Below are 25,356 nucleotides of genomic sequence, written 5' to 3'. Positions count from 1 at the left end.
CTTTAGTAATGTATTTGTTTCCACAGTAACTGGAGGAAAGGAGGACATCTTCTTTTACTCCAACTCTAGAAGTATAATTACAGCAAAGAAATTATGTTTCTCAAAACAGGACTGCAATAATTTATGAACATAAATGTTACTTTATTTTTCATTTATATATACTCTTAGTGAATTATGTTAATTTCACATTGCATTTTTGGGCTTTCATGTTTCTGTATGACAAGAACTAAAGAGGAACGCACTAGGTCCACAAAAGAAACAGACCAGGAAGAATAAAACATGCCCCAACATTCAGATTTTTTTGTCAACAGAACTGGACAACACATTAAATCACGCATTGCATGTTGATTTTCTTACACATTACACATTAGTATGGAAATGCTACAGAAAATAATGCTTCAGTCTTAGTGAACATTCCTCAACTTGTGTGTATGAAAGATGCTCAATTAACAAGTTTCCCTTTTTAGTGAAAATCTCAGACACTAATGACTAGAATAAGGGCAGTGTAAACCTAGCCCTGTACTTTGTCAATTTGAATTTTAGTTGGGCCATTGACTAAAGTGAAAATACTGAACTCTGAAATTTGAGGAAAAAAGGTTTTGCCATTGCATATTGAGAGAAGAGGCAACTTGGCAATGGAATCATGTGATCACAGTGGGGCCGGTGCGTCCAGTCTTCTCATGGAGCTGTGAAACCTTCAAGGCGATGTCGACCAAGGGTGCCAACATCACCTGGACAGAGCCACAACATACACAAACTAAATATGTGACTTTCCTTTTGTTTTACATCCCCTTACAACCATTAGATTTTTTGCTAACAACACGGAGCTAAAGTATTTGCTTTTTACATCCACACAAGTTTCCTTCAATTAAAAGTAAGTGTGATTGACCAGATATGCAAGTTTACACGTTGTGGCCGGGAATCTAATATTTTTCAATTTGATTTTGCTGGATTTACTGACAACTGTCATTCTTTTTAAACCCAGGTGGGAAATTTTACGTGTCATAGTTGTGTGAATGAAGAATAGTTGATGAAAAAAAACAGCTTACTTATTGTAAATGTGCCACTGCAACTTTCTTGATGAAAAAATAAATTAATATATAAATTGAAGTGTATTGATTGAGGTTTACTTATAGGTAGTATAATACAGATGGCGAGCCTAAACCAATCAGAGGACAAGTCAACCGTTGGTCAAATAATTGACACAAATGTAATGTTTGCCATTTGTTTTATTCATTTATCACTGACTATGAGGAGTCTTGGTGAACACATTAGGCTCACAGAAGAGAGGTCATGGGATTGAATCTTGCCTCAGATAATGTTCTATGTGAATTCTTTTGTGTTTTCTCACGGCTACTTGAAGGCTTTATAGTATAGTGGTACCTCGACATACGTGTGCCCCGACATACGAGCAATTTGAGCTATGAGTAAAATTTTGAGCAAATATTTATTTTGAGATACGAGACAAATTTTGCTATACGAGCAGACAGCGGACGCGGGAGGCTGCTCATAAGAACATCATGGGCACTGTCTCTCTCCCCACAACTCCCTCTTTGTAATGTCTCTGGTCGCAACTCCCTCTTTGTAATGTCTCTGCGAGCACTGGGCGGAGCGTTGCATTTTTTTCAGTGTTTTTTTCCCGTTACTCTGTGTGAATGGCCTATATACTACTTCTCGTTGGCAAGTGGTCATGCGTTATCCTAATGTGAGGACATTTGTGTGCATAATTTTGGGAATATTTTGAAGAGAATACAAAACAAACATCTTGGTTGCATCTGAAAGTCAGGGTGGAGGCAGGGCAAATAGAGCCAACCCGGCCGGGAGAAGAAAGGTATCAAAATTTCAAACAAAATTAGAATTAAGTTCAGTGTAAGGTTAGATTAAATTTATTTTTGAGTGTCTGCATCATAATCCAAGTTCATTTAAATTAATTTATGAGTTGTATTCCCCCCCCCCCTGTCACTCTCTCTCTCCCTTCCGAGAAATCCGTCTAATTTTAGTATACTATTAAACACATTTTAGTACTATTAAACCACTAGGTATGTGTTAATAGATGGAGAATTAGAACAAATAAAAATGTTTTTCCAATCCAATATCCAGTTTTTGTTTTTTTCAGAGGGTTGAAACGAATTAATTTGTTTTTAGTTCATTTCTATGGGAAATGTTTGTTTGAGTTACGAGAAAATCGACATACGAGCTCAGTCCCGGAACGCATTAAGATCGTATCTCGAGGTACCACTGTATAGGCTTCCCAAAACGTATTGAGCACAATTGGTATTAGATACATTATTGGATAAAATTAGCAACTAAAGGCTTCTCACCTGAGGGTCCTCATATATTTTCTGGGGGTCCTTCTCATAGCTATCAATGTAGAGCCGGACAGTTGCACCTGCACTGCCTGTGCCGCTTAGACGGAAAATAATTCGAGAACCATCAGCGAAGATAATCCTGAGGCCCTATGGGAAAATAAATGTAAATGAATGAGTCCAAGTGGAGAAAAAAAATGAAACGTAGACATTTGTGTCTTTAAGGTGGATTTATATTTAACTAAAAACATCTGACGTTACGGATAGCTCAACAACTTTTGGGTTCCTGACCTGGTTTTTGGAAACACTTCCATCAACAGGATCTGTGTAGGCAAAGTTGTCTGCAATTGCCACTTCATATGTCTTATCACCTGATGAGAACTTCTTCCCCACAAAGGATGGGTCGAACATTGCTGTTTCCAGACCCTTGATCATTTTGTTGGCCGCATCTGAGTCAACCTCTTCGTAGTCATATCTGAAGAAAAAGTGTTTTTGCTGAAGTTTTTAATACAAGGAAGTAGGAAATAGTTAACTTAGTGAATCACATAAAACAATACCTAGGACTCTGCATAAAGTGGAAGAAAAAAATAAAGGCATTGTGTAAAGCCCTCTAATACCACTAGGGGGAGGAGAGTGCTACAATTATTTATCCATTCATTCATTCATTTTGTGAACCGCTTTTCCTCACAAGGATCGCGAGGGGTGCTGGAGGCTATCCCAGCTGACTTCGGGCACGAGGCGGGGGACACTGAATTGGTGACCAGCCAATCACAGGGCACAAGGAGACGGACAACCATTCATGCTTACACTCATACCTAGGGGCAATTTAGAGTGTCCAACTAGTCTACCGTGCATGTTTTTGGAATGTGGGAGGAAGCCGGAGTACCTGGAGAAAACCCACGCAGTCGTGGGGAGAACATGCAAGCTCCACACAGGAGAACCGACCTGGGTTCGAACCCAGGACCCCAGAACTGTGAGGCTGACATGCGAACCACTCAGTCGCCGGGCCGCCAGGAGAAGTGTTTCCAAACAAATTTATTTAGTGATAGTACTGCATTCTAAATGTTATGTATTTGAAGTTATAAATGAATAGTTGACCCATATTTGTTTTGTTTATAATGTTAGGAGGGGCCTTGCTGGGACCCTGTAAATCACATGTGTCAAAGTGGCGGCCCAGGGGCCAAATCTGGCCCGCCGCATCATTTTGTGTGGCCCGGGAAAGTAAATCACGAGTGCCAACTTTCTTTTTTAGGATCAAATTAAAATGAAGAGTATAGATGTATATTACATTTCCTGATTACCCCCCTTTTAAATCAATAATTGTAATTTTTTAATCATTTTTTTCTGCTTTTAGTTCAAAAATCACTTTGTAAAATCAAAAAATATATTGAAAAATCTAAAATAAACATTGTTTTAGATCTATAAAAAACTGAAAATTCAGGGCTTTTAATCCATTTATGAAAAAAAAATCTAAATATTATTTCTAAAATGGTCCGGCCCACGTGAAATCAAGTTCACGTTAAAGCGGCCCGCGAACCAACCCAAGTTTGACACCCCTGCTGTAAATGATGGGCCTCTTGAAACCTCCAATACCCCCCATTTTATAGTAAGTAACACCATAGAATTGTACATTATCTCAATATAAACAGTATGTAATGGAATGTGACAATACATATCTGAAACAAGATCACATTTGCATCTACCTGGTGAAGAAGTTTCTGCCAAATTTTTGCCAGTGATCCTTCATGATCTCTTCAACGCTCTGTTTCCGACTGGCTAAGATTGACAACCATGCGAGGACTGCCCACAGGCCATCTTTTTCCCGAATATGATCGGAGCCTGGTTGTTTAACAGAAAAGAAAGGAGTGGGCCTTATTAGCAGTGTTTCATTTTCAAGTGTTTTGGGTTAAATACAAGATTTTACAAACCAGTGCCAAAGCTCTCCTCTCCACACAGTGACAGTTTTCCTGCATCCATCAAATTCCCAAAGAACTTCCAGCCTGTTGGAGTCTCATATAATGGCATTTTCATTGCTTTGGCCACACTAGAAAAACAAATAACAAAATAAATAAAAGATTAATAGGGAGCTTTTGGGTATACTACACTTCTTGATAATAGTTCTTGTGTACTTGTATTCTTGTATTTTTTGTATAAGCGCGAAAACATGTAGTATGGTATGTAGTAATAATAGGGGTGATCCCACTTTGATGTTTTTCGATTATCATGGCCATGTCTGGTCTACATTATCGGCGAAAAATGAGGGATTAGTGTAATTAGATTGGAGTTTTGTGATTCGTACTTGTCTAGGGCACCACTAGTGGGCATACTGCGAGCCAGTCCCTTCACGCCAGTCTTTTGAAAGTACGGAATGCTGGTAATGTTCGCGGCAATAACAGCCACAGAGTCTGAGGGGTTCACGAAAAATCCATGTTTGCCGAGCACCATGTTACGGTCCTGAAAGGACAAAGGTCAACACCAAACAGCAAATATGCAATAAAAAACAGTGAAGACTGTAGTTTTTGCATTGTTTTAACAATAAGTTGCTATACAATAAGTCTATTCAATAAAAACGTGACTTTGATATAAATAGTCATTTCAGTTTTTCTTTTCTATTCAACAAAGGAAAAATCTGAGGTATATTTCAGCTGTCGCCTCACATGGAAACAATTTTTGCCTTCCCAAATCCAGTTTAATATGTTAATTGCAACTTACACCATCACCATCAAAGGCCGCACCCAAGTCATATTCTCCTCCTTTCATGGCGTTCACCAGGTCAGCAGCATAAGTAAGATTTGGGTCAGGGTGGTGCCCACCAAAGTCCTCCTTGGGGACACAGTTTACTGCAGAGCTGATTGGAGAACCCAACTCTTCACACACAATCTTCTTCACGTAAGGACCAACCACTGAAAAAAGAGCATTTGAAATTTTTGATTTCTAGATACGTGTTTATATTTGTAATAAAAATGCTTGATGTAGACATCCCATTAGGAATATTCAAACTGACACAGCCCATTCCGAACAAGAATGAATAGGGTGGTTTATGTCAGTACGTATGAAAACAGTTTATACAAAAATTTGGGAACAAATCGTCTTTCCCATGCATGTCTGTGATGTGGGCATATGCGTTTTTGTTATTCCCCGAAACTATAGTTGAAGCAGAGTGAGCGTAAGAGAGGGTACGCGCAAGATTAAATTAAATAAACAAACACATTGTTTGAGAAATTATAAAATCTTAAAATTATTGAAAGACCTGTCAGAAAATGGGAAGAATACGCAAAGTAACGCTAACGTTTGAAGTAGAAATGGACGGAACGGAATTCACTATGTCTTTTTCTTCTACTACTACTATTTATGGTATAGTTGGTTAATCTGCCCAAGTTAAAAGAATTTCATTCATTTATTCATTTTCTATAATGCTTCTCCTCACAGGGCGGGTGCTGGAGCGTATTCTAGCCAACTACGGGCAGCAGATCATTTGTTCCAACCAAGTGTAATGTCTGAGTGTCCTTGAAAAAAGTGCATCCAATTATAGTTATAATCCGAACACTGATCAGAATAAAGAAATGTTATCCATGTAACCAAAATGAGACACATCGGCACAAGTTGATAAGATCCAATAAACGATATGCATCCAAAATGTATTCAAACTTTGTTATTTTGTACCTCCGTGCATTGCATCCAGCCGGACATTTATGTGGTTGGCTCCAGAAAGAAGTTCCTTTAGTGCAGCAAAGTCAAAGATCCCCCTCAGCATATCTGCATTGGCCTCAACAGAGTCCACAATCTCCACTAACATAGAGACAATTGCAAAGAGTGAAGAAAGTCTCAGATGAATGCAAATCTTCGAGTATATATATTCATTTTAAAACAAGCACACAAATATTGAATGTATTTTTTGAGCATAGATTGCTATATTCTAATTTCATTTTTGAATACCGTTGAAAGGCTTGAAACTCTCCACTTCAAAGGTCTGCTTGCCAATCTTTGACAAATCCACTTTGAGATCTGGGCAAATATGATATTCCTGTAGGCCCTTGCTGATCTCAAATATTTTGTTTGTAATGCCTTCAGGAGCAGGCCCTACAGACAGCAGATGATCAAGAAAATGATGAGCATTGATACTGCCAATTCTGGACGAATGACAGACAAGACAGGAATAGTAAATGCATGATCAAGTGTATAGAGGCTAAAGTTGCACTAGTTCTTTCTCCACCTCCACTGGAAATGTTGTACTTGATCCCAAAGTCTCCGTTGGGGCCGCCTGGGTTGTGGCTGGCTGTCAGGATGATCCCACCGATTGCCTTCATCTTTCGGATCACACAGGACACAGCTGGTGTGGACATGATGCCATCCTGGCCTATCACAAGGTGACCAATCTGCAAGAACAGGCCCACATCTTTATATTAAAACATTGGACAGTCTTTTGACTAATGACTACAGTTCTACTGTGTTTGGGTTTTCTTTCATTTAAAATAAATACATAAATAAAATGGTCACTTCAGATTTATACATTCAGAGAAATCCCTTTAGGAGTGTTTGTTAATGGTGCGCTAGTGATTTGCAACTGCAATGCGTGTTGTTCACTGTTGCAAATATTTTGCTGATTAACATAAGGAGGTGTGAAATAATACAAACTAATTTTATTCTGCAGACAAAAGTCAGTGAGTGCATGTCTAATTGATAGTTCAACCAGCACATCATGGCAGGAAGTCTATTTAAAATGAAGTGGTTAGACAAACTACTGATGCAATTTCCCTACTTTCTGATTTCTTAAAAAAACCAATGGTGACAAAATGGAGTTTAGTAAATCCCTTTTTTTCTTCTGTTGCAACTTTAGCCATTTGTAATAAATGAAAACGCAATCGCATGTGTCAAATGATACGTTTTTCCCCATATTCTATACGTTTTTTTATCATTTCAAATTGTGTACAGCGTATAACAATTTTTCTATGTAATTTTTTTAAAGTACATTTTTCAAAACTGATCTCATCTAATCCAGATCGTCTTGGTCACTGGTAGCAAACAAAAAGGTTGACAGGTATGCCACGCCTGCATTACTATCTACATAAAGTCAAATCTGACCCACATGTTGTCTTCAGTAGTATGAGAATATGCCAAATTTTCTCCAAAATGACACCAGTAGTTCAAATGCCTTATCATATGAAAACAATACCATGTTGGATGTTGACACGGGGCGGCCCAGCAGCTTGAGTGCTAAGCATGTCGGCCTCACAGCTCTGGGGTCCTGGGTTCAAATCCAGATCGGTCCACCTGTGTGGAGTTTGCATGTTCTCCCCAGGCTTGCGTGGATTTTCTCGGGGCACTCTGGTTTCCTCCCACATTCCAAAAACATGCACGGTAGGCTGATTGGACACTCTAAATTGCACCTAGGTATTTGTGTGAGTGTACATGGTTGTCCGTCTCCTTGTGCCCTGCGATAGGCTGGCCACCGGTTCAGGGTGTCCACTGCGTATGGCCCAAAGTCAGCTGGGATAGGCTCCAGCACCCTCCATGACCCTAGTGAGGATAAAGCGGTTCAGAAAATGAATGAATTAATGTTGACACATTGCTCTGATATTTTTGTTTATATACTGCGTTTGAATAGTCATTAAAAAAGAAAGGGAGCACAGAGTGATGTCTCATCTCATCTCATTTTCTGAACCGCTTTATCCTCATTAGGGTTGCGGGGGGTGCTGGAGCCTATCCCAGCTGACTTTCAGGCACCAAGCAGGGGACACCCTGAATTGGTGGCCAGCTGATCGCAGGGCACAAGGAGACAGACACCATTCACGCTCACACTCATACCTACGGGGAATTTAGAGTGTCCAATCAGCCTACACGCATGTTTTTTTGATGTGGGAGGAAACCGGAGTACCCGGAGGAAACCCACGCAGGCCCAGGGACAAAATGCAAACTCCACACAGGTGGACGTGACCTGAATTTGAACCCAGGACCCCATATCTGTGAGGCCGACGCGCTAACCACTCCCCACCGGCCCGCCACAGAGTGATGTCTGTCTAAAAAATACAGGTGGGAGAGTCAATGTCAAAACGTGGCAAGCCGCACGTATCCTGTCACGCCCCGCTAATGACGACTATGTATTTAAACATCTGCATCATGGCCAAGAAACATCTCAGGGAAAAACGGTCGCAATATAATGGTGTGAAAGCCTAATGACATTTACTTGTTATTGACCCGAGATGTGACTAGACTGTTAGCCTAGGTTGCTAGCTACAAAGCGAACAGTAGTTTGCCCCAAAATGAGCTTTTAGTTCTCTTACTGACCCCGTTGGCAGCTGCAATCTGAACGATGAGCTGAATGGCGTCTTTCATGAAGAACCTGCCGTCACCCCCCACCACAAGAGTGGCTGCCTGGCGTTCGGCAGGCTCGATGACCGAGATAATGCTCTGAATGAAGTTTTCCGCATAGTGCTGGTTCTGCTGGAAAACGGTCACCCTCTTCCTCAGGCCGCTCGTTCCGGGCTTCTGGTCCGTGTACGGCTTCGTCTTCACCTTCGTTATTTTCACCATTTTGGAGCACCTCGGACGGTCCTGTGTGATCCGCTGACTGGGGCGTTAGGGGCGCCCGCTGGTCCGTGGGCTTCCACACGTAGGCGGGGGGCGACGCCCCCCACAGAGTTTTAAAGGGCAAGAGCAATGGGAGAGTTCTATCCCCTGCAACATTAACTTCTTAGTACTCCACTAGACTTTGCAGTTTGAATGCTGAAAATAGAATTTGAATGAATAAATGCCCATCAAATTAAAGTTATTGCAAACCATATAAACCAAATGAGCATATATATATATATATATATATATATATATATATATATATATATATATATATATATATATATATATAAAATCTATTATCTCTATGTATTATCTATAATCTCTCTCTCTCTCTCGCTCTCTCTCTCGCTCTCTCGCTCTCTCTCTCTCTCTCTCTCTCTCTCTCTCTCTCTCTCTCTCTCTCTCTCTCTCTCTCTCTCTCTCTCTCTCTCTCTCTCTCTCTCTCTCTCTCTCTATATATATATATATATATATATATATATATATGCTCATTTGGTCTTTAAAAAATAATAATAATAAATGTGGATTACAGTTCTTGTGTAAAATGTGTAGTACATGTCCTGGGTTCGAATCCAGGTCGGTCCACCTGTGTGGAGTTTACATGTTCTCCCTGGGCCTGCGTGGGTTTTCTCCGGGTACTGTGGTTCCCTCCCACATTCCAAAGACATGCATAGTGGGTTGGTGGGACAGTCTAAATTGCCCCTAGGTATGAGTCTGAGCGTGAATGGTGGTCTGTCTCCTCGTGCCCTGCGATTGGCTGGCCAACAATTCAGGGTGTCCCCTTCCCCGTGCCCAAAGTCAGCTGGGATAGGCTCCAGCACCCCCCGCAACCTTAATGAGGATAAAGTGGTTCTGAAAATGAATGAATGAAAATGTGGACATTATTCCTAATGATTAAAGTTAATCAAATACAACCTTATTTTAGGATCACCTTTCTTATTTTAAGTGACAGACCATTTCACAATAGAATGCATTTATACGTATGATAGAATATGATACATATGATAGGTCTGGTGGATTACACAGAAATGGGGGAAACCATACCTGTCAATGTATACATTATTCCCATATTTTTTATCATTTCAAATTGTGTACAACGTATAACAACTTTTGTATGAGATTTTTTTGAAGCACGTTTTTTGTAAAACCGATTTCATTTTACCCATTTCGGATGTAATCCGGATTGTCTCGGTCACTGGTAGCAGACAAATAAGTCATCGCCGACTGCTAATATTATCATGCTTTAAGCATATGTGCATGCGCATTCCCATTTCACCCGTCTGTCTGCCTTTTCACTACATAAATAGTGTGTCAGCAAGCAATGTACCCAGACAATCAAGCTGTCAGCGTCATACAGCGACATCTACAGAATCTTGAATTTAGTGCATACAAAAGGCAACTGATTGGGCACCCCATTCAATTTGGGGATTTTTTTAGACTTTTAAGTGCGCCCTATGTGAGTTAATCTGTGCCGCGTTGCACTTGTGTTTTTTTTATTAATTATTTTTTTAATCATTTGATAAGGGAAATTGCAATCTTTAATAAGGGGAGTAATTGACAAGTATGGGAAACAAAGATGAATAAAACAACAATACAATAATGTTTATTGGGTTAATAAAATCTTTAACTATGTAATTACCAAGTCAAAATTATATCCTGTTACACACTCAAGTGTGTGAAATGTTGAGAAATAGTCCGGAAGCCATTACCGTTTACCTGTTGCATCACAGTCTGTTTATTCATCATAAACTGGGCAAAGTTGAACATCGACCCTGTTGTTGCACAAATCTTTAACAAGGATTTAAGGTATCTAAGATACACAAAATCAATTCATTTAACCTTACATCTAGTTCATATAAGTGGTAAAATATAAGTAAATATTATAAACAACATTGAGAAGTCAAGCCAATAACAAAGTACTTCTACGCTGCAGTATAACAGAACAGTATTTTACGGCCTATAAGTCACCCTTTTTTTCAAGGACCTATGTTTTTTTTCACCTGTCTGAACACTGAAAGACTTTTTTTAGGCTATAGTTAACCCAAAAAACGTAAATGTTACTTAAACAGGTGCCTATTTAGCCTGTTCTTTTCCATTTAAATATTTTTACTTTAAAGTATGTTTGTTCTTGGTTTCTGATCAAAAAAATAAAAAATAAAAATGCCCTCCATAAAATGCAACTTATACTCCAGTGCGACATACAGATACCTTTTCCTCTTCATTGTGCGTTATTTGGCTGGTGCGACTTACGAGTATGCAAAATATAGTAATTTGTTCAATGTAAAAAAAAATCTTCCTTTTAGACTTTAGAAGTACTTTGGCACGCACCGATTACTGTACCTACACAACACAATATGGGCCAACAGCTATGGGTGTAAGATAAACCTGCTGGAGAAGGAAAAGCAGGCAGTGGCATAAAATACATCTCATATACCAAATGACATTTAGGTTGCTGCTTCTACTGTTTCAGCAGATAATGTCAAAGGGCAAAGAATGGTCTATAAGATATAAATAGTAGGTCAAGACTCAACCGAAAAGGCCGAGGGCATGTAAAGTTCAAACTAGAGTGTTGTGCAGAGAGAGGCATGCAATTGATTGCCAATGCAAGACAGTATGCCCAAAGCAGACACTACGCTGCATTACCAGAACGGAATGATCACAAATAGCTGCAAAAGCAAGACAACTAGGGCTCTTGATGCAAGATTTCTTTCAACTAAGAAGAAAACTTGATGAAACCTTTTGCCTATTATCATTTTTTTTTCATCCAGCTGTCAGGAGGAGAGAAGGGCAGCAATGTCCATGTAGTAGCTTTATTTAGTGGGTAATAATGTCTCAGTACAGTTGTAGGTCCACTCCTGCTTTTCACTGGTGGGCAGAACATGTTGGCAAACCTAATGGGACAGCACACATGACTGACGGCTCAAATACACAATAAAAGCCAATCAACAACATCAGAATTCATGAAGTCTTGGATTTAACTGTGATAAAGCAAGATTTGAAATAGGGAAATGTCTTACCATCTTGGTCCTGGCCGGCACCTCAATAGCAAACATATTAAGGCCTCTACTGCTGCAGCAGTTGATGTTGTGCTTGTTGTTGATACGAATTGTCACTTTTTGGTTAGACTGCACCAGCAAAAAATAAAATAAGAATAAAACTGGTGAGTAAATTAGTATATCTCCTCGGGGAGGCAGCCGAAGTTCCGACCCAGGGCACGACATAAAAAAATAGTTCTCTAGCTATTTCACCTGTTTTTGAGCAATACAAATGGACAGAATTGTTGCATGAATTCTGATTTCAGTCACTGAACTGATCAGACTGCGGTCACATTTTAGTAAATCTAATCGAAGTATGATTTAAAACCACAAATGAAAGTAGCCGACATAGATCTTATTTGAAATAAATCAAATAAATCATTATGTAAACTTAAAAACAAAAACAAAAAATAATGTAATGGTCTACCTTGTTAATAATGAGAGATGATATCCTGTGTTCTCCTTTGTAGGTGTAGATGAGCACGTTGTCCTGTCCTTTTAGTTGTTTGACTGCTCCTTCTAAAGAGATGGACTTCATCATGGCCTGATTCAGAATTTTGAGCCCAGAGTCCAGTTTGAGTGGGTGAATTGACGGCTGTGTGCTCTCACATTCGATGTCAATCTGAAATGGACAAGCCTGAAGAAGCACGAGTTAAAGTTAAGAGGGGGAAAAACATTGTCAATCAGTGTATTATTAGTATAATTTAATTTTTTGTCTTCTAATGAACAACCACCTCGACAAGCTCCAGCATACGGTTGTAGCCCATGGTTTCCACGAGGGTCCATAGGTCATCAGAGTCTCCGTTTTTCTCTGTCGCCTCCATCAGATTCAGCTCCATGAACCCCTGTTTAGTTAGTTGATTCTTTCTCATGTCAAAGTTTTCTATAGACATAAGAGATTCCAATGTGATTTCCGTATAGTTAAGAACTGGAATTTATATTTCTGCATTTTTGAAATGTCATGCAAAATGGATTTTTTTCACTAAAAGCCATTAATTGTTATGTCTTTTGGCACTACATTTTGCAAGAGGATTCCGTCGCATTCTCTAAGTATGGTCCAGAGCATCATAGTTAAATTGTCTAAAGAATTAAATATCACTTTTGTATGATACCATTGTCATCATCTAGAACATTGGTTTCTCAACAGTGAATCTAAGTAGGATGAAAGTCAGCAAAGTTGTGATCATCTTGCAAACACTTGATATGATCAACAGTATTGAAAAGTAATCATAGGAATAATTAATTATAATAATTAGTTAAAATTAAGGGCAGCCCAGCGATTAAGTGGTTGGCGTGTGAGAATCACAGTTCTGGGGCTGAGGGTTCGATCCCAGATCGGTCCTCACTGTGTGGAGATTGCAGGTTCTCCCCGAGCTTGTGTGGGTTTTCTACGGGTACTCCGGTTTCCTCCCACATCCCAGAAACATGCAGGGTAGGCTGGTTGAACACTCTAAACTGCCCCTATATATATATGAGTGTGAGCATGAATGGTTGTCCATATCCTTGTGTCCTGCGATTGGCTGGACACCGATTCTGGGTGTCCCGCACCTGGTACCTGTAGTTGGGTGTGATAGGCTACAGCACCCCCCGTGACCCTTGTGAGAATAAGCAGTTCAGAAAATGAATGAATGAATATGTATAATATACCACATACTATGTGTTTGCATTGTGTACAATAGTGCACAAACTGCATTACATTATGTACAAGCAGCTTTAAAAAAGTGTGATGTATTCAGAGTTAGGAAGAAAATGGAGGGAGGTTTTGTGAAAAGTGAATTTCCTTTTTTCTCCATTGTGGTAACATTGTTTCCCAGCACTCACAAGTACTACATCGATCTAGAAGTATGTGTCAAATGACCTTCAAAACCACTGTTAATTGTGAATTTCAATGAATGTTTTGTACCTTTGCAGCTTTCCCACGCCCCCAACTTGCACTCCTCTCCGCTGATCATCAGCTCCAAGAAATTGTATTCCTCGAGACTGAGCAATCCGTTACCATCCAGGTCTATGATGTCAAATATCTCCGACAGCGCCTCCCTACGGCAGATAAGTATGTCTTTACTGCAATATGTATACTACTACACTTTTGACCTCTTTTTTTGCACAACTAATTGGAAGAGGCATCATTGTAGAGGCTGTACAGTAATACCCTGAGATATGAGCTTAATGTGTTCTGGGACCGAGCTCGCATGTCGATTTACTCGTACCTCAAATCAACTTTTCCCATAGAAATAAACTAAATACAAATTAATTCGTTCCCACCCTCTAAAAAAACACCAAAAAACAGGATATTGGAATGGAAAAACATTTTATTTGTTCTAATTCGCCATCTACTAACAGAGTAACTAATAACTATCTAGTGGTTATAATGTTGAATACTAAAAAGAGACATTATTCAGTACAATGCGGAGAGAGACTTTTTGCACGGCAACGCGCTCGTAACATAACATAAACAAATAAATCATTAAATCAACTTGGATTAAAATACAGACACTCGAAAATAAACTTAATCTAACTTTACACTCAACTTAATTCTAAATTTGTTTTAAATTATTTTTACTTTTCTTCTCCTTGCCTCTTTTTTCCTCGCCTCCTCGCCTTTCAGCCGGAGTTTTTAAAAGTAACCTATTGACGGTTGTTTGCTTTTGTCTTTCCTTCAAAATATTCTGAAAATGACGCACACAAATGTCCTCACAATGGGATAACGCACGACCACTTGCCAACTTGTCTGGGTGCCTCTTTTCCATAAAATCAGAAAACTCTTGCCACTTTGCTAACATGTATTTGATTGCCTTTGTAGCGAGGCACAACCCTCTTCCACCTCCTCCTCGCTACCGCACTGCTCCGCCCATTGTTTGAAGGTTTCTTTACCCGAGGGAGTTGCGGCGAGAAAGACAGTGCCAAGCTGTTCCCATAAGCAGCCTCTCGCGTCTCAGCCACCTGGCTGTCTTGTATACTCGTATCTCAAAAATTGTCTCGTATCTCAAGGCAAATATTTGCTCGGAATTTTACTCGTATCTCAAATTCCTTGTATGTCAGGGCACTCGTAAGTCAAGGTATTACTGTATGCACTCAAACTCCAAAACCAACTTGGCCATTGACAATGAACATAAACAAGCCATATTGTCCTGCTTTCATCCATGTTATACTGAGTCTCAATACTATAAAACCACCGTATTTTCTAGCATATAAGCCGCACCCTTAAAATTGCCTTAAAATGGTTGAATTTGACAATTTCTCGCGTATAGGCCACCCCCTGATTCACAATTTTCACCTCCATATTCATGGTTTTAATAGGGTGTACAAATGTGTTACTTTGAAGGGAAAATCTTAAGAAAAATCATTGCACGTGGTATTTCTGAGATACTGTCTGAATCCAAAACGCATTATTAGGGTCAATATCATAAGGAAGTTAGTAATTCAAATCAACAAATAGTAAATGTTAATTTGCTGACATCTACTGGTGAAAAGGAGTATAGCAAGGCTATACTATGTACCTCTTATGCGCATATAAGCCGTACCCTTGATTCAGTTATCATTTTTTTAGTTCCAAATACGGCTTATATGTGAGAAAATACGGTAAGTTTAGAACCTTAACAAACAAGAAAACACAATTACCGAAACTCTCTGGTCAAGTCGAGTTCTCCAGTGTCCGTTTTGTAGACAAGTTCTATTGATTTAATTAAGACGTTCTTTTTGCTCCTTTTTTTCAATCTACAGCCGCTGGAGAAAGGCAATAGATAGTATGTCCCGGCTTTTAGTTCGCCTTTCCAAAAGTACTTCTGTAAAACATTTTTACACACGACAAAATGAATCCACCACAGTTTTTTTTAACCACAGCAAAATTAAACACCAAAAAAGTGACCTAGTGTTTGATGAAAACAAAATTTTCATTTGAAAATTGTCTTCTCTACAGCTGAAATAAAACCTGAAAGTACTGTGATTCGATTCTGGGGGCATTTTGCATTAAACACTGTCACACTCTCTAAAATGAAAACACAGCTGGAATTCCTGTGAATCAAAAACACAAGAAATGCACCAGCGCATGTTTTTTAGAATTAATTTTCTTATACATCTGTGACAGACGTGTTTCATATTTTCATCAAACCTACTTCTTTATCCTTTGAACAGGTGAAACACATTAGTGTTGACTCCTCTTCTGTATCACGGGTTGACATCACAAAAAGAGCTGTGTCCACATTCATCCAAGGGGAAGGCTTGTCTTAAAAATAAATCAGAAACTTAGTTTTATGAATCCAGATCAGTAAAAAAAAAGTTATATTCTCAGTGTTTTCTTTATATTATGGATGTGGCTATTCCAATAGTTGGGTCTCTAGAACACACAGCTATCAATTAAGTGTGGAAAAAAAATGACCAAGTAAAGTGAATTTTAAGGCGTCGGCCCACTATCAACAAAAAAGTAATTTTGCGTTTCTGGCCACTACAATGAAACAGGACTAACTTAGTTAACACCACCATAATGAGTTTCCCCAACTAAAACTTTTATCGCAAGAGTGGATTCACAAAGAAAAGGCTGCTCTAAAGATTATTATGGCAAAGCCAACAGATAAGAAGAGCTGTAATGCTAGCACAGCTTGAACGTTACATTATATGTAATGTTGAACAATGTTGTCAAAATTGGTGTTGGTGTATTTGCAGTGTAATTCACTGAAACACTACTCAAACCGAAATGTAATTTGGTGGCTTTTCAATTTTGATTTTGGTATGCCATACTACACTATACTCAACTGAAATAGCACGGCAGATAATTATAACTACCGTATTTTCTCGCATGTTATCCGCCTCCGCCTATGAGCTATACCCGTAAAATTGCCTTAAAATCGTTGAACTTTACAATTTCTCTTGTATAAGATGCCCTATGATTCACAAATTTCACCTCCATCTTTATGGTTTTAATAGGCAGTACAAATGTGTTACTTTGAGGGGAAAATCTTAAGAAAAATCATCGCACGTGGTATTTCTGAGATACTGTATGAATCCAACGGATCGTCTGCTGGATTTCACGTAGACAAATTCAAAAAGGAAGTCACGTGAGCAGTACAACCAGGAAGTATGTCCGTAGTGAGTTTTTTTTCACGTTTTATCCAAGATACGGTTTAATTTTTTTCTTAAATTCCATTCATAGACGTCCAAATAAATTTTGTTTAGCATTTTATCAGTTTATCTTTTCTCTATTTTGAAATAAATGACCATATCGTACGCATTGTCTTGGGATATGGCGATTCGTCTTTGTCACCTTACAGTTTCATGCATGTCAAGTCCAATTTGTGTGCATATAAGCTGTGCTCTCGATTCAGTCATCATTTTTTTGTCCGACAAATGCGGCTTATATGCGAGTAAATACGGTACATAACTGTCCTGTAAATCAAATAAATATTTTTTCTGAATTGGAGACATTCAAAACAAGCATTATGCTTAATCTTTAAGGTGAAAAAAATGGCCTTAAACATGGGGATGGCTTGAAAATGTTAGGCATTGGAGATTTAAAAAAGACATCCCCCAAGATGAAATATTTAGGCAGATTTTAAAAGAAGGCGGAAGACAGAGTAGAAAAGGAAATTCTGACTTGTGTCAGTGGTGACTTGTCAGGCAAGAAAGAGGGTGATGGATCATAAAACAGTTATTTTCACTTTCCTTCTGTCTCAACCATCCAACAGGACTACTCAATCCTAAAATGTTTATCAGTCATCATTTTTTAGCGACAAATACGGCGTATATGCGAGAAAAAAACGGTACTACAACTGCCTTCCTACCGTCTCTTTGGTTGAGGATCATAGGCCGAATGCTTAGAGTAACGTTAGAGGTCTCTGGCAGATGCAGCTGGTACTGCAGTGAGTTGATAATTCCATCCACATCCAGAAAGAAACATCCCCTCATGAAACTCTGATGACACTGCTGGATAATGAAACAAAATATGAATTGCAATGAACTGTCCGATCTTAAAAGGATCAACAGCAACATGTGATTAGGAATAATTTAATATACAGTTTGATGTGGAAACATCCTCAAATGAATTAACACTATATATAATTGGATTAGATACTTATGATAGAGGAAATTTATTTTTTGATCAGTCAACCATGAGCTTGGAGAGGGCATAAATTGTATGAAAAAAAGGTATTCACAGCGGCGTAAGACCTCCAAGAACTGGAGCAGGAGTTAGAATATAATAAAATAATAACAGTATGATTTATCCACGCATGCGTATAAAGACTCTTGAGACAAAATGGTCATGCCTAATCAATTCCCACAGAGTTGGTACCATAAGATTGTTGTAAAATAAAGAAGACAGAATTCAAATCCAGGTGAAGATCAACGTTAATCGTGATTATTTCATTGGCAGAGAGATTTGTCTTAAAGGTACAGCAGCCTTTTAGCATCGTTATACTCATGTTCATCCACAGGAGGGCAGACATGTTACACAACATTTCAGATCTCTTTCCTTCAGAGCAGTACCTATTGTGAATGTGTTGGTTCACTGTCCAAACATAAAGAGCAAAAAGCACTGACACGTTATTAGATATTTTCCTTTCTGAGAGATTTATGACAACATAAAAACTGAGTAAGTATTACTACATTGAAATTATAATAAACATTTTTCTTGTGTGTAGAAAAAAATGAACAAGTGAATCTCAAAAGACATAATATCACCAAACTAGACTCTTGATAGTTTGGAATGCCTGGTGCAATGTGAAAAGTCTGTATTTATCAACGTTGAATAGGCCCCAATAAACAGACTGCAGGGTCGGGAAGACTACTCCCCACGAGAGAGAGTGGGCCTGCAGATTAATAACAAGCACCTGCTACCATAGGTCTAATGTACACTGTGTACTCGAGCACACCAAAATAAACCGACTCGCCACCACATATGCAGTAAAACCTCTTCACTTTGCGGATCAACCATCACGGATTCACCACAAATATATATGAAAGGTTAACTACAATGTAGGGACAATAATACAAACATAAAATGAGGAAAAAAAGGCAAGTCACAATTGGAGGTTATTTGACTAGACACTAGAGGACAGTGTCTACCCTTGGCTTCGGGAGTTAAATAATAGTACAGAGAGGCTTTTAAAATTCCAAATAATATTAAATATACCATGACCGGACGTTTGGTCGCCGGACGTTTGGTCGCCGGACGTCTGGTCGCCGGACGTTTGGTCGCCCGGACGTTTGGTCGCCCGGACGTTTGGTCGCCCGGACGTTTGGTCGCCGGACGTTTGGTCGCCCGGGTGAATATAATTTTGGGAGCTGGTTTCAACAGTAGATATTTAGATATTAAACTCTCTCTCTCATAAATATAATTTTGAGAGCTGGTTTCAACAGTAGATATTTAGATATTAAACTCTCTCTCATGAATATAATTTTGAGAGCTGGTTTCAACAGTAAACTCGCTGTCATTTTGTCAAACGTCCGGGCGACCAAACGTCCGGGCGACCAAACGTCCGGCGACCAAACGTCCGGCGACCAAACGTCCGAGCACCTAAATATACACACCATAAAAACACTGTCCTTACATCGCGATTATTCACCTATTGTGGCAGGTCTTGGGACCTATTAAGTGAGATAAACAAGGTATTACTGTAATTAGAAGTTAAACCACTTAATATATTGTACCATCCATAGTACAAATAACAATTAAAAAGTGTTAACCCTCTATGAGACATCACATAGGAAACACAATTCATGGACACTTGAACATGTCAAATGACACTGTCATGGGACAAAATAAAGAAATTGGGTCATCTTATAGTATATTTTCCATTTGAGGTACAGTAAACAATCTGAACCCAAGCTTAGAAGACAGAAAAGAAACATGGCATGGCAACATGGCAAACAGCTGCGATTTTATGATAGTTATTGCTAATTTTCTCTTACACACAAATAAATGTCATCTTGCACAGAGCAATGCATATAATTTAAAATAATTCATGCAAAATGTTTAGATAATTTACACATTTTAGTAAGTGTGATTAGATACTTTAGGGAAAATCAAGAGATAGAAAGAGGAATAATTATTGCTTTATTTTAGGTGCGCTAATACCTATGGTTGTTCCAATATTTTGGATAGCTTTCACAGGATTGTTAATTGCTGAATGTGTTACAGATGGACAAAGGCGCTGGTATTTTACCGACCTTGCTTGTGCTGGATGTTGGAGTGATTGAATTTGACAGGGATGATCGTCTACTGCGAGCGGAAGATGGGCGAGAGGATGGACGGCTGTCTGTGAATACAAATATTCATCTTAAATAACTATACAAATCAAAGAAAACCTGAATGTTTTTTTGTTTTCTTTCTTTTTTCTTCTTAAGGTCTAAACACGTCACTCTAGTCCGAGTCATTGTTTAAGATTTTTCAGGAAATAAAAAAAAATTGAACCATTTGTTGAATATATAATATTTACAAACAACAATAATCAAAATGGTAGAATGGCAAGTGTTTAACTGAAGATGTAGGCAATTTTACCAGCGATGGCCAGTATCATGAGTGGATGATTTAAACAAAAAAATTACTGTGTGTTTTTAGGAGGTTGACTATTTGTAAATAGAGAAATTATGCTTCCATTTGTCTACATACGTCAATTCTGTAGCCCTAATCGACCTGCTACAGAAATATGACACTGCAAGTCGGGATGCCTATTTCGCTAACATTTAGGACTAGAAATAAACATTAAAAAAAAGTATATATATATATATATATATATATATATATATATATATATATATATATATATATATATATATATATATATATATATATATATCATCAATTAAATGGATAAACCATCAAATACAGTGTGTATGATTCCTATTTAGGATAAATGTTAAAATAAACTGACAAATGTATATCCAAATGAGCAACCCAACTGTTTTCAAGATGGAAGAACAACACATGAAACATGTGCAACAGAATAGCACATTGTGTCAGCTCTTTTTTAAAAATGTAATAAGGATAAATCAATATGTGGGAGAGGCACAATAATGTGATAATCCTGACTACTGTGTGGGAACTCATTTGTTTTTGCAGTAGCTGTTGGTCTGGGTCCTCCTCCTGACCACCTTCAAATCCCTCATCCTCTTCCAAGTGAGTAGTGGTGGGCTCCTCTGAATCAATAAGAGGAACATAGACTGACCACTAAGATCAATCCCATCTATCACTCGACAATAGGATTGTCCTAAGATTGTCTTTGCTGGATCTCTGTTTGTCTCTGTTTATATACCATGCTCTGTAAACTTTTGATGGCTTCATCTTTCAGGGGTGAGTCAGTAGTTCCATGATCAATATATGTAAACATGTTGTTTGGGGACAAAACACTGCCATTCAAGTTTGTGCTTCTCTGTCATGTAGATGAGTGTTTGTCAATCTGATCGCTCCAGAAATGATGATCTAAATCAAGAAGTTATTCTATTACCTTTCCGAAGTGTGACGTCTGGATCTGGTGAAGTTGTTTCTAGAGGCTGAGGTAGAGTTGGTGATGTTATGGAGGGTTTTGGTGAGCTGTCGTGATGACTGCCAAAGTTTTGTTTCTTCAACTTGGCATCAGACTGTAGCTTCACCAAAGAGGCCGTCTGACATTTGTCAACAGTGCACACAAGCTGTCTACAGAACTGAAAGCAAAAATTAGGATATTGGAATAAAAGATGGTAAGCAATTATATAGGAGTGTTTGCTTACGTGCAAAGCATGATAATTTCCTTTTCCCCAATAACACATGATCATGGTTCTTGATAATATACAAAACAGAATATTTTTTTCTCCTGTCAATTACTTTTTTTCTGAGAAATCTGTGTAGAAATGGAAGTGGTTTGCGCGTCGGCCTCACAACTCTAGCTTCCTGGGCTATGTTCCCTCTAAGCTGCGCGTGTGCGCAATTGCGCATTACTCTCGTCTTCTCTGCGCACAGCAAATCATATGGAGTGCACAAAATAAAATCCCAATTTAATTCAATTTTATTTTTTTTTAGCTGTGAGGCCGACGCAGGAACCACTCATCCGCCAGGCCGCGCATTCATAGATATTAATCATTACATTTTATTATTACTAAATCATTTGTGTAGTAGATATGCACCTGCTTATGGCAGGTGTGATACTGGTGTGTGCCCATAGCGAGCAATGATGATGTTGCTCACACCGGGTACTCAGTGTGGTCAGGGAGGTTGTCTTTCTGCCCAGACAAACAAAAAAATTAGAGGGAACATTGTTCCTGGGTCAGTCCACCTGTGTGGAGTTTGCATGTTCTCCTCGAGCCTGTGTGGGTTTTCTCCGGGTACTCCAGTTTCCTCCCACATTCCAAAAACATGCATGGTAGGCTGATTGGACACTCTAAATTGCCCCTAGGTATGAGTGTGAGCATGAATGGTTGTCTGTCTCCTCGTGCGCTGCGATCGGCTGGCCACCGATTCGCGGTGTACCTGGCCTCTGGCCCGAAGTCAGCTGGGATAGGCTCCAGCACCCCTTGCGACCCTAATGAGGATAAAGTGGTTCAGAAATTGAATGAATGAATGTGTGTAGAAATGTTTCGATGTGCCTCATAGTTTGATTGATAGTGTTTTAGACTTATGCCTGTGAAAACAAATGAAAAGTCTTGTATATGACTGCTTCTGCACAGATCACAATTTTAAGCTTCAGACAGAAAGAAATCAAAATGTCTCATGGAAAAGTGGCAGATTGAAAAGATGTACAATGTTCAACCTTACCTCAACATAGTTGAATTTGCCATCGTTGTTGATTTCACTTAGTGATAATATGTCTTTCACCTCTTGAGATGTCATTTTGTCTCTTCCCTGTAAGGTTAAACATGTTTAACCACCAAAACAACATATTTTTATACCATAATGCTACTTATCAAAATGTATACTCGCTCTGAATGTTGAATTCCATATTCTTGGATATCGTAAATCAGAAAAGCTGTGCATGTGTAATATAAAATAGGTAGTAACTCACAGTTGAAAGGACTTTTTCCACTTGGCTGTGCAAGATATAGCCATTCCCATTTGCATCCAGCTTTTTGAAAGCTCCAATCAGATCTTTGTTTTCAGTTTTCCACTCACTTCTCAGTATGTCACAGAAATCGTCAAAGTTCATGTGACTTGTTCCTGGGCTCCAGTATTCATCAAGAGTGGCTTGAGAGGGATTTCGACCAGCTAATTGTAGAACTAGAAAAAAATAATAATATGATGACCAACACAACATACAATGAAATAAGAAAAGAGAGTGTTTAAGAGAATTTTACTATTTTTAATACTATAATTATTCTTGCTTTAATATGCATGTCTTCATGTACGACACAATATTTCGTAACGTGATATTAATTTAGTGATCATGATGTTTTGGGAAATTTACAGTAAAACTTTACATCGTTATATTAAATTTAAGCAATAAATTTGTTGTGTCCATTAGCATTTGAAATTCAAAATCTAAAAAGGTGACAATTGGCTAATGATTTAATCCGGATTTTGAAATATCACTATGTGCACCATGCGCAATACTCACTGCAATACTTTTTAATGCAATGACTTGCATAAAAAGATGTGTGTGAAGTAGGTAGTGTGAAATACGGATACTGATTTTTTGACTTCCAATCAATATGATTATTCTCAAGATATGTTTACTGATACTGAACTAATGCCCAAATATTTAGACCAATAGAAATAATACAGTGTAAACAGTAGCTGATAAATAACTTTGTAGTGAAGTCAAGAAATGCTCCGTTTACAATATACATGATGATCTGTTAATGAAGATAAATAAAGAGATGTATAGCTCTACCTAGCAGACGTGTTTGCCTAGTTGTTTGATTTACAGCAGACAAAAAGAATGACAGAACTGAAAACACATGCCGCTACACCAGGGCTGGCAAGCATGTGCCTCTTTGCTTCTTATCAGATTTTGTATATATACTGTGGCTCTTTGCCTCGTTTCATGTTTCTGTTATTTTTATTCTTCTTAAAAACACTCAAAATCATCAGGGCCCATTAAAAACAAATAAAAAATTATATTTAAAAAATAATTTGGCAGATTGGATTTTTTTTATGTTGCATCTGACATAAGGTGTGGCTCTTTGACTTTCACAGTTTACAATTTTGGTTGTTTGGGTCTCACTTGTTCACCACCCCTGGACTACAGGGTCGGATTCGATTTTGTCACCAAATCCTATACTTTCTGAGACTCCAAAAATAGTTATATTGGGCGCCGATACCAATACTGAGTATTGGATCAGGACATCACTAGTGTGAAGTCACACTGTTCCCCATTCCAAATGCACAAAGGACACAATGAAAACTATTGGAAAATGATAAACTAATTTTCAACATCAATGCATCAATCATAAAAAAACCTCTTTAACAGGAATCCAGGTGACCAACTCAAATAGCTTTAAAAAAGCACATTCTGGGCTTTTAATAAGCAATTTGCTTGAAAGGTACTGACAAAAAGTGAGAATAATGCAAGATCACCTATAGCAGCAAGCTTTTGCGAATATTTTGTAGGTTTACCTCTACATAACTCCTGTTTTGATGAGATATTTGTCAAGCTAGATTTGAACACACTGAGGTAGGCAGCTCTGCATTGCATGTAAAAAGTCTCTTCCTCATCAGTAGCCTCCGAAGAGTCAAGGTAAGACATCTTTTACTGGGGATATTTGTCGATCATGTTTCGCCCCTCTGTTCCAGAACGAATCTTTCCAACGACATGGTTTGAAAATATTCCTCAATCATAACATTAGAACTAAGGTCACACTTTGTAATTATATTTCATGATGTATGCAAAATAAGTCTGCTGCCATAGTGTTTCTTTTCCTTTTCCTGTTGCTAAGTCAACAAAGATGAGGTTGGTGTTCACCTCTATTCGGCACGGAAGAAACAAATGTAGTAATTTCTTTTTTCCTTTTCCTGTTGCTGAGTCAACAAAGATGAGGTTGGTGTTCACCTCTAATTAACACGGAAGAAACAAATGTAAAGTCCGGGAACGCACTAAACTAGCGTTCCTCCCTGTTTGCCAGCCATAAAATAAAATTCATCTTGATTCCAACACGATTAAGTTTATGTTGAATTTTAGAGGGAATGTTGCATTTTAATCTTGACAGCCCGAATAATCGATTGACGGCTGAATATAACAATCTCATCTCATTTTCTGAACCCCTTCATCCTCATTAGGGTCGCGAGGGGTGCTGGAGCCTATCCCAGCTGAGGCGGGAACACCCTGAATCGGTGGCCAGACGATCACAGGTCACAAGGAGACGGACAACCATGCACACTCACACCCATACCTAGGAGCAATTTAGAGTGTCCAATCAGCCTACCCTGTAGGTTTTTGGAATGTGGGAGGAAACCGAAGTACCCAGAGGAAACCCAGACAGGCCCAGGGAGAACATTGAAACTCCATACAGGTGGACGTGGCCTGGACTTGAACCCAGGATCC

At 38.6% G+C, this 25,356-nt stretch overlaps 2 protein-coding genes across 3 annotated transcripts; both read right to left on the bottom strand.

Annotated features, from left to right (window-relative positions):
• Nucleotides 1-120: 120 nt before the first annotated feature.
• On the bottom strand, nt 121-8,935 carry pgm1 (phosphoglucomutase 1). Its single transcript, XM_077607210.1, has 11 exons — nt 8,592-8,935; nt 6,520-6,682; nt 6,243-6,386; nt 5,970-6,095; nt 5,019-5,209; nt 4,606-4,760; nt 4,235-4,350; nt 4,010-4,145; nt 2,598-2,781; nt 2,322-2,456; nt 121-731 (listed from the first exon to the last, which is right to left on the bottom strand). The coding sequence occupies exons 1-11, from the start codon at nt 8,835-8,837 to the stop codon at nt 642-644; spliced, it is 1,686 nt and encodes a 561-aa protein (XP_077463336.1). The 5' UTR covers nt 8,838-8,935; the 3' UTR covers nt 121-641.
• A 1,649-nt stretch (nt 8,936-10,584) lies between these two features.
• Nucleotides 10,585-24,772, bottom strand: efcab7 (EF-hand calcium binding domain 7). 2 transcript variants are annotated; one of them, XM_077607208.1, is made up of 13 exons: nt 24,432-24,772; nt 22,882-23,093; nt 22,635-22,721; nt 21,352-21,547; nt 20,075-20,163; nt 17,689-17,830; nt 16,027-16,136; nt 15,533-15,696; nt 13,818-13,951; nt 12,649-12,797; nt 12,342-12,551; nt 11,897-12,004; nt 10,585-11,770 (listed from the first exon to the last, which is right to left on the bottom strand). In XM_077607208.1, the coding sequence occupies exons 1-13, from the start codon at nt 24,559-24,561 to the stop codon at nt 11,690-11,692; spliced, it is 1,812 nt and encodes a 603-aa protein (XP_077463334.1). In that variant the 5' UTR covers nt 24,562-24,772; the 3' UTR covers nt 10,585-11,689. The 2 variants fall into 2 exon arrangements, with proteins under 2 accessions (XP_077463334.1, XP_077463335.1); XM_077607209.1 differs by having other exon boundaries at nt 17,689-17,827.
• Nucleotides 24,773-25,356: the final 584 nt, after the last annotated feature.

Source organism: Stigmatopora argus, chromosome 8, assembly GCF_051989625.1.
Source record: "Stigmatopora argus isolate UIUO_Sarg chromosome 8, RoL_Sarg_1.0, whole genome shotgun sequence".
In the NCBI taxonomy this organism is placed as follows: domain Eukaryota; kingdom Metazoa; phylum Chordata; class Actinopteri; order Syngnathiformes; family Syngnathidae; genus Stigmatopora; species Stigmatopora argus.
Note: the sequence above shows the minus strand (reverse complement) of the source record. Positions and strands in the feature narration are given on the sequence as shown.